The following is a 9,398-nucleotide window of genomic DNA, read 5'->3' on the forward strand; positions in this document are numbered from 1 at the left end:
AATTCTCTGACATACAGGGAGCCAATGTAAGGATTTAAGAATTGGTGTAATGTGTTCAAATGTTTTGGTCTTTGTTAGAACTCTAGCAACAGCGTTCTGAACAAGCTGTAGCTGCCTGACAGTTTTTTTCGGAAGACCTGCAAGGAGACCGTTACAATAATCTAGCCTACTAGTAATAAAGGCATGTACAAGTTTTTCTAAGTCTTGAGCTGACATGAGTCCTCTTAATCTTGCTACGTTTTTGAGGTGATAGTAGGCCGATTTTGTTACTGATTTGATGTGACTGTCGAAATGTAAATCTGAATCCATAATAACCCCAAGATTTCTGGCTTTGTTTGAAGTTTTCAGGGACAGAGAGTGAAGGTGTTGGGTTACTTTAAGCCTTTCTTTTTTAGCACCAAAAACAATTATAAATAAATAAAATTGAACTGAACTGAACTTTTGTGTCACATGTCTGAGGAAGGATGTGCTGGTCATTGGGGAAGGTCCAGAGAGGGTTGACGAGGGGAGGGGGGGGGGGGGGAACGGACCTAATTGAAACTTCCCGAATAGTCAAAGACCTGGATAGAGTGGATGTGGACAGGATGTTTCCACTGGTGGGAGAGTCCAGAACCAGAGATCATAACCTCAGACTAAAAGAATGAGGATGATTTTCTTGAGTCATAGATTGGTGAATCTATGGAATTAATTCAGGCTGTGGAGGCCAAGTCTACGGATATTTTAAAGGCAAAGATAGATAGATTATTGATTAATACGGGTGTCAGGGGTTAGGGGTAGAGTGCAGGAGAATGGGGTTGAGAGAGGGAAATAGATCAGCCATGATTGAATGGTGGTGTAGACTTAGTGTTCAGGAGGAGAACTTCTGAAGAAGGGTTTCGGCCCGAAACGTCGCCTATTTCCTTCGCTCCATAGATGCTGCTGCACCCGCTGAGTTCCTCCAGCAATTTTGTGTACCACCGGTGGTGTAGACTTGATGGGCTGTGCCACTGTGATCATGGCTGATCATCCCCAATCAGTACTCTGTTCCTGCCCTCCCCATATCCCCTGAGTCCGCTATCTTTTAGAGCTCTATCTAAAGGGCCTGTCCCACTTTCACGACCTAATTCACGACCTTTTTTACTCGTGGACATTTTTCATTAGGCTAGAAAAATGCCCCGACCTACTCGATGCCACGAGTACCTACGACTAGCATCACGGCCTACCTACGACCTCCTACGACCTCGTGACGACCACGCTGCGAGTATGAGTCAAGGGCAAACACGGCAGAGGTTGTGAATTAGGTCGTGAAAGTGGGACAGGCCCTTAACTCTCTCTTGAAAGTATCCAGAGAACTGGCCTCCACCGCCCTCTGAGGCAGAGAATACCACAGATTCACAACTCTCCGGACGAAAAAGATTTTTCTCACCTCCGTTCTACATGGCCTGCCCCTTATTCTTAAACTGTGGCCCCTGGTTCCGTACTCCCCCAACATCGGAAACATTGATAGAGTGAGGCCACACACAAACGGAAGGAACAACACCTCATATTCCACTCAGGTATGAACATTGAACTCTCCAATTTGAAATAACAGTCCCCCTTCCCATCTCTCTTTCCTGTGACCACACCCATATCTCCACTAACCCCCACATCTCCAGTAACCCCCACATCCCCCCCCCCCCCCCCCCACTCCATGGTCTCCTTTTAATATCCAGCCTTTGTTCACCGATCTGCATATCAAAGGAATAGTGAAAGGCCTGGATAGAGTGGATGTGGAAAGGATGTTTCCATTTGTCATAGTTATAGAGTGATACAGTGTGGAAACAGGCCCTTCGGCCCAACTCGCCCACACCGGCCAACAATGTCCCAACTACTCTAATCCCACTTGCCTGCGTTTGATCCATATCCCTCCAAACCTGCCCTGTCCATGTACCTGTCAAACGATGGGATAGTCCCAGCCTCAACCACCTCCTCTGGCAACTTGTTCCATACACCCACCACCCTTTGTGTGAAAAAGTTACCCCTCGGATTCCTATTAAATCTTTACCCCTTCACCTTGAACCTATGTCCTCTGGTCCTCGATTCCCCTACTCTGGGTAAAAGACTGTGCATCTATCCGATCTATTCCTCTCATGATTTTGTACATCTCTATAAGATCTCCCCTCATCCTCCTATGCTCCATGGAATAGAGACCCAGCCTACTCAACCTCTCCCTATAGCTCACACCCTCTAGTCCTGGCAACATCCTCGTAAATCTTTTCTGAACCCTTCCAAGCTAGACAATATCTTCCCTATAACATGAAGCCCAGATTCTAGTGCGAGAGTCTAGGACCAGGGGACGTAGCCTCAGAATAAAAGGATGTTCTTTTAGGAAGGAGATGAGGAGCAATTTATTTAGTCAGAGGGTGGTGAATCTGTGGAATTCATTGCCACAGACGGCTGGGAAGGTCGAGTCAATGGATATTTTTGAGGTGGAGATTGACATTATTGATTAGTACGGGTGCCAGGGGTTATGAGGAGGAGGCAGGAGAATGGGGTTGAGAGGGAAAGATAGATCAGCCATGATTGCATGGCGGAGTAGACTTGATGGGCCGAATGGCCTAATTCTGCTCCTAGAACTTATAAACCCCTCTCACCTGTATCCACCTATCACTCGACGAGCTTCATCCTCCCCCCACCTCACCTTAAACCTATGACCTCTTGTTCTTGATTCTACTACTGTGGGCAACAGAAGGGCCTGTCGGACTTTCACAACCTAATTCACGACCTTTTTTACTCGTGGGCATTTTTCATCAGGCTAGAAACAACGCCCCGACCTACTTGATGCCACGAGTACCTACGACTAGCATCACGGCCTGCTACGACCTACCTACGACCTCCTACGACCATGCTGCGAGTATGAGTCAAGGGCAAACTCGGCAGAGGTCGTGAAAGTGGGACAGGGCCGGGAGTCTGTGCACGAATTCAGGCTTACCTTATCATACAACCTATTGGCCAGGCGGGGAACAATTGGGAAGATTGTTGGCTTCAAAAGCTTGATGTCATCCATTAGCAGTCTGATGTCTCCCTGGAAAAATCCGATCCGTCCGCCGTGACAGAGGACCACAGTCTGTGGAGCAACGGCATAAATGTTGCATAGATACATTAACCACATCCCAACATCGACAATGGAAACGGACTCTTTGTGTTGCTAGATAAATACAATGGATTAACCGGTTGAGTCACCCTAGCAATGAGTAGATCCCAAAATGTTCACTCTTCAATTCCCTGTAGACTGAGCAGTCAAACCTTCTGTGCATTTCTTAAAGCCCCGTCCCACTGTACGAGTTTACCCAAGAGCTCTCCCGAGTTTAAAAAAAAAAATCTAACTCGTGGTAAGTACGTAGAATGTACGCAGCGGGTACGTCGGAGCTCGGGACGTCGCTTAGCGGCTCGTAACACTAACGGCAGGTACTCGGGAAACGTGGTAAGCTCGTGAAGATTTTTTAATATGTTGAAAAATGTCCACGAGAGCCCCGAGTACCTACGAACGGCCATTACCGTAATTCTCCGAGTTCGAATCAGGGGAAACTCGGGAGAACTCTTGAATTAGCTCGTACAGTGGGACAGCCCCATTACTCTTGGAAAGGTACAGCATTGAAATGGGTCCTTATTGCCCACCTCATCCATGTTGACCGTGATGCCCCCCTCCATTAATCTCATTAGACTACACTATTCTTCTGTCCCTCAACCTACGTCCCGATCCAAGTATGTGTTCAAATGCCTTCCAAACGTAGTGATGGTATCTGGCGCCTCTACCCATCCCAGAGATGATTGGGTTTAGGGTATGAGGAGCATTTGAAGTTCTCTGGCCCTGCGCTCGCGGGAGTTTAGAAGGATGAGGGATTAAGCTCGTTGATAATGAAAGGCCTAGAGAGAGCGCGGATGTGGAGAGGATGTTTCCAGTAATGGGAGTGTCTCAAACCAGAGCCTCAGGATAAAAGGATGTATCTTTGGAATGGGAATTTCTTTAGCCAGAGGATGGTGAATTTGTGGAATGTGTTTGTTCAGACAGCTGTGGAGGCCAAGACATTGGGCATTTTGGTTGTAGGGAGAAGGCAGGAGAATGAGGTTGAGAGGAAAAGATAGATCAACCATGATTGGAGGTCAGAGTAGTCTTGATGGGCCAAATGGCCTAATTCTGGCCCGATGTCCGACGGTCTCCTCTGGCAGCTCGTTCCATATATTGACTACCATCTGTGTGAAAAATGGACCCCTTTAAATTGCTTCTCGCTCACCTTAAACCTGAGGCCTCTAGTTTTGGACTGTTTATTTATCTGATCTGTGCCCCTCACCCTCTTGCTTTCTGTAAGTTTAGACAAGCATTTGGCGTCAAAGATTTTCACATTATCCCTTGGTTTCCAACACACACACACACACACATTTAGTGCAGGAAGTGATGATTCCACTTGTTTACAAATGTGCAAACTACCACCAAAAAACCCCACAAAATGATGGCAAAAGGTGACATGAGTCAAAAGGTCGTTTTAGGTTCCCATTTTATTTTGTCCCAATTGGGACCACCAGCAGGATACCCACATGATCTTGACACCTTTTAGTTTTGTTGAGAGGTACAGTGTGGAAACAAGTGTCCTTCGCCCCGACGAGTCCACGTTGACCAACGATCACCCTTACACTTGGTTAAGAAAGAACTGCAGATGCTGGAAAAATTAACCAACACTAACCAACCTGAACTCCCGGTGGCTCAGCACTTCAACTCCCCCTCCCATTCCGAATACGAACTTTCTGTCCTGGGCCTCGTCCGTGGCCAGAGTGAGTCCCACCGCAAATTGGAGGAGCAGCATCTCATATTTTGCTTGGGTAGTTTACACCCCAGCGGTATGAACATTGACTTCTCCAATTTCAGGTAGTCCTTGCTTTCTCCCTCCTTCCCCTCCCCTTCCCAGCTCTCCACAGTCTCCGCCTCTTCCATTCTTCTTCCCGCCCTCCCCACATCAATCTGAAGAAGGATCTCAACCCGAAACCTATTCACCCATTCCTTCGCTCCATAGATGCTGCCTCACCCGCTGAGTTCCTCCAGCATTTTTACATGCTGGAGAAACTTGTTCTATTCTGCACATTAGGGACGATTTACAGAAGCCAATTGACCTACAAACCTGCACATCATTGGAGTGTGGGAGGAAACCAGAACACCCGGAGAAAACCCACACGGGTCACAGGGAGGATATGCAATCTCTGTACAGACAGCAACCGTAGTCAGGATCGAACCTGAGTCTCTGGTGCTGTGGGGCAGCAACTCTACCGCTGCGCCACCGTGCCGCCCATCTGCGTTTCATTATGAACGCTGCCTGCCAACTTTCCAACGAAAATTGGAACAAAAAAGGGCCACAGTTTAAGCGGGTGAGGCAGCATCCATGGAGCGAAGGAAATAGGTGACGTTTCGGATCGAGACCCTTCTTATTCCTTCTCTCCGTAGATGCTGCCTCACCCGCTGAGTTTCTCCAGCAATGTTTGTCTACCTTTGATTGTTCCAGCACCTGCAGTTCTTTCTTAGACCAGGTTTCTTAGACCATGCTGAGAGAATGGAGCAGCTGGGCTTGTACACTCTGGAGTTTAGAAGGATGAGAGGGTTTCTCATTGAAGCATATAAGATCGTTAAGGGTTTGGACACGCTAGAGGCAGGAAACACGGTCCCGATGTTAGGGGAGTCCAGAACCAGGGGCCACAGTTTAAGAATAAGGAAATTGCTGGGGTTTTTTCCCCCTTTTTCCTTCCGTCCACAATATTTAATATGTAAAAGAATATGTGATTCTGTTCCATTCTGTTTGTAGTTTGTTTGGTTGTTTGTTTGTTTTTTTTGCACAAAATCCGCGAGCATTGCCACTTTTCATTTCACTGCACATCTCGTATGTGTATGTGACGAATCAACTTGACTCGACCTGACTTGACTTGACTTGAGTAAGCCATTTAGAACGGAGACGAGGAAACACTTTTTCTCACAGAGAGTGGCGAGTCTACGGAATTCTCTGCCTCAGAGGGCGGTGGAGGCAGGTTCTCTGGATGATTTCAAGAGAGAGCTAGATAGGGCTTTTAAAAATAGCGGAGTCAGGGGATATGGGGAGAAGGCAAGAACGGGCTACTGATTGTGGATGATCAGCCATGATCACATTGAATGGCGGTGCTGGCTCGAAGGGCCGAATGGCCTACTCCTGCACCTATTGTCTATTGTTTAGACAGAAGGACAGGGACCAAAGGCAGACAAATGGGACTAGCTTGGATGGTGCATCTTTGGTCGGCTTGGACGAGTTGGGCTGAATGGCCTGTTTACGTGCTGTATGACTCTATGGCAATTGCAGCAAAAATGGAAGTGTCACACTAAGCGACCACCGATCTGACCAGACGCGCTGATAAATCCCAGTTGAAAAGTTACTTTCTCTCCATATTTCTAATTAATGTGAACACTTATTGAAGAAACGCTGATCCTTACTCGCTCTTCACATAACACACACGTCCAAATTCAAACCCAAAATATACTACTTCACAGAAAACGACACAAAGTGCTGGAGTAACTCAGCAGGTCAGGCAGTATCTCTGGAGAACATGGATAGGTGACGTTTCACAGAGTGCTGGAGTAACTCAGCAGGTCAGGCAGCATCTGTGGAGAACATGGATAGGTGACATTTAGGGTCGGGAATCTGAAGACGGGTTCCGACCCGAAACTTCGCCTCTCCATGTTCTCCAGAGATGCTGCCTGACCCGCCGAGTTACCTCAACATTTTGTGATTTTTTTTTTGTAAACCAGCATCTGTCTCAGGAAGGGTCTCGACCCAGAACGCCACCCATTCCTTCTTTCCAGTTATGCTGCCTGTCCCGCTGAGTTACTCCAACTCTTTGTGTCTATCTTCGGTGTAAACCAGCATCTGCGGTTCCTTCCGAGACATCTGCAGTTCCCCTGTGTCGATGTTCTGCTTATGTTGAATTTGTCCTTTGAAATCAAACATGCCCTCATCCTTTCGACATTCATTGGCCGTGGAACGCATTATCCCGTAAGATCTGAAGAACCTGCCAAACTAAATGTATTTTAGGTATATGAATGGTCCAACTGTACCAGCACAGCAGGTGGAGCTGCTGTCTCACAGCGCCAGAGACCCTGATTCAATGCTGACCTCAGGTGCTGTCTTTGTGGAGTTTGCACCTTCTCCCTGTGACCATGTGGGTTTCTTCCAAGTGGTAAATTTCCTCCCAACGATCTGCGGGTTCGCAGTTTAATTGGGTCGCTGCAAAAACTGCCCCCATTTTATAGGGAGTGGGTGAGAAAGTGGGATAACATAGAACTAGTGTGAATGTGTGATCGATATCCGGAGCGGACTTGGTGGGCTGAAGGGCCTGTTTACACGCTGTATCTCTAAAGGCAAACTGCCCAGCCTCTCTTGATAGGTTATCCAAGGAATGACCCTGGTAAATATCCTTTCGACTATCTCTTCTAACATAATTATAATAACATGCTAAGGATCCCCGTAAAACTGATGGAGTAGACGATGGACTGAACGGCCTAATTTTTCTCCTACAACAACTGCTACAATTGTTATGTGTAGGAAGAAACTGCAGATGCTGGTTTAAATAGACACAGACAGACACACAATGCTGGAGTAGCTCAGCAGGACAGGCAGCATCTCTGGAGAGTAGGAATCGGCGATGGTTGGAGTTAAGACCCTTCTTCAGACTGAGAGTCAGCGGAAAGGGAAACAAGAGATATAGAAGGCGATGTAGAGAGATATGGAACATACGAATGAAAGCTAAGCATACCTTTCATTCACCTGGGCTTGTACACTCTGGAGTTTAGAAGGATGAGATGGGGATCTCATTGAAACATATAAGATTGTTAAGGGCTTGGACACGCTAGAGGCAGGAAATATGTTCCCGGTGTTGGGGGAGACCAGAACCAGGGGCCACAGTTTAAGAATAAGGGGTAAGCCATTTAGAACGGAGACGAGGAAACACCTTTTCTCAGAGAGAGTGGTGAGTCTGTGGAATTCTCTGCCTCAGAGGGCGTGGAGGCAGGTTTTCTGGATGCTTTCAAGAGAGAGCTAAATAGGGCTCTTGAAGATAGCGGAGTCAGGGATTATGGTGAGAAGGCAGGAACGGGGTACTGATTGGGGATGATCAGCCATGATCACATTGAATGGCGGTGCTGGCTCGAAGGGCCGAATGGCCTACTCCACCTATTGTCTATTGACGTTCTATATCTCTCTATATCGTCCATATATCTCTTGTTTCCCTCTCCCCTGACTCTCGGTCCGAAGAAGGGTCTTGACCCGAAATGTCAGTTATTTCTTTTCTCCAGAGATGTTGCCTGACCCGCTGAGTCGCTAAAACTGTAAGAACGTGTATGAGATAGTGATATAAAAATTCATTCCTATAGTTATCGGGGGACTGTATCTTTAAGAATCATGTATGGGCAAGTCTATCTTGGGATGACATTATGTGCTGACTGTGGGTTTGTACTTTGTACTCTGTGAGATGAGATTAAGTCGTGGTCGCTGTGTGATGAGATTAAGTTGGGAAAACCGGTACCTGCGTGATGAGATTAAGTTGTGGGCGATACATCCTTGTTTACTCCATTGTATAAAAGGAGTTCGGGCGCTGCTTCGGGAGAGAGACTCACTCAGACGCCTGTACTCTGTGCGATCCTCTCTCATGTATTAAACATTCAGTTGGATCTAAATTGCTATGACTGTCGTTTGTTGGGAAAATATTTCTAACATAATTGGCGCCCAACGTGGGGCCCCAATACCTCTGTTGCCTTCTTCCAATAAACCAAGAGCGCTCACTTTAAGGATTTATGGAAGGTGGAAACAGAGTGACGGGGTCCAATCGACACGACCGAGATAAAACTGAATGTTCCGTAGGAAGGGGCCCCCGAGTTAAGTAATTTTGGCTTTGCTGAGTTGTATTTTGTTACCTTCCTCGGAGACCAGAGACGACATACAGAATTGTCGGGGACAATTGAAGAGAGTAGTTGGACTACTCCTGCGACTGGGTCTCCAAAGAAGTCTGGGACTTCAAAGTCAAGTTGTACTTGACAGGGAAAAAGTATCGTTGTAAGTCTCGAGGAGGGAATCAGAATGGGCTCGACAAACTGAAAAGGTAAACTGTTTGATTTTGACGAACCACTTAGTACTCTTGCGAAACTGTACAGGAAACAAAAAAAAACAGAGTAAGGGTAAGGGACAACTGTGGTGAATAATTGTCCCTGAGTAGTGCGACTACTCGTGTGGCGCGGCCACGGATGTCTGGGACTTCATAAACCCTTGTCAAGTGCGACTTAAAGGAGGAAAAAGGAAATTGTAAGTACTGACAGTGTAAACGAGAGGGGAGTATGGGTTTGACAAACTCAAAAAAGTTACGAAGGTGATGAAAAT

General features: G+C 46.9%; 1 protein-coding gene across 7 annotated transcripts in view; it reads right to left on the bottom strand.

Annotated features, from left to right (window-relative positions):
• Positions 1–9,398, bottom strand: part of acsl1 (acyl-CoA synthetase long chain family member 1) — a 148,385-nt gene that overhangs the window by 32,623 nt on the left and 106,364 nt on the right. For all 7 annotated transcript variants that reach the window (XM_033018555.1, XM_033018549.1, XM_033018553.1 and 4 more), the window contains exon 12: positions 2,951–3,085. In XM_033018555.1, the coding sequence (XP_032874446.1) occupies positions 2,951–3,085 (135 nt within the window). The remainder of the gene's footprint in view (positions 1–2,950; positions 3,086–9,398) is intronic.

The sequence above is a fragment of the Amblyraja radiata genome, chromosome 3, assembly GCF_010909765.2.
Source record: "Amblyraja radiata isolate CabotCenter1 chromosome 3, sAmbRad1.1.pri, whole genome shotgun sequence".
Taxonomy (NCBI): Eukaryota; Metazoa; Chordata; class Chondrichthyes; order Rajiformes; family Rajidae; genus Amblyraja; species Amblyraja radiata.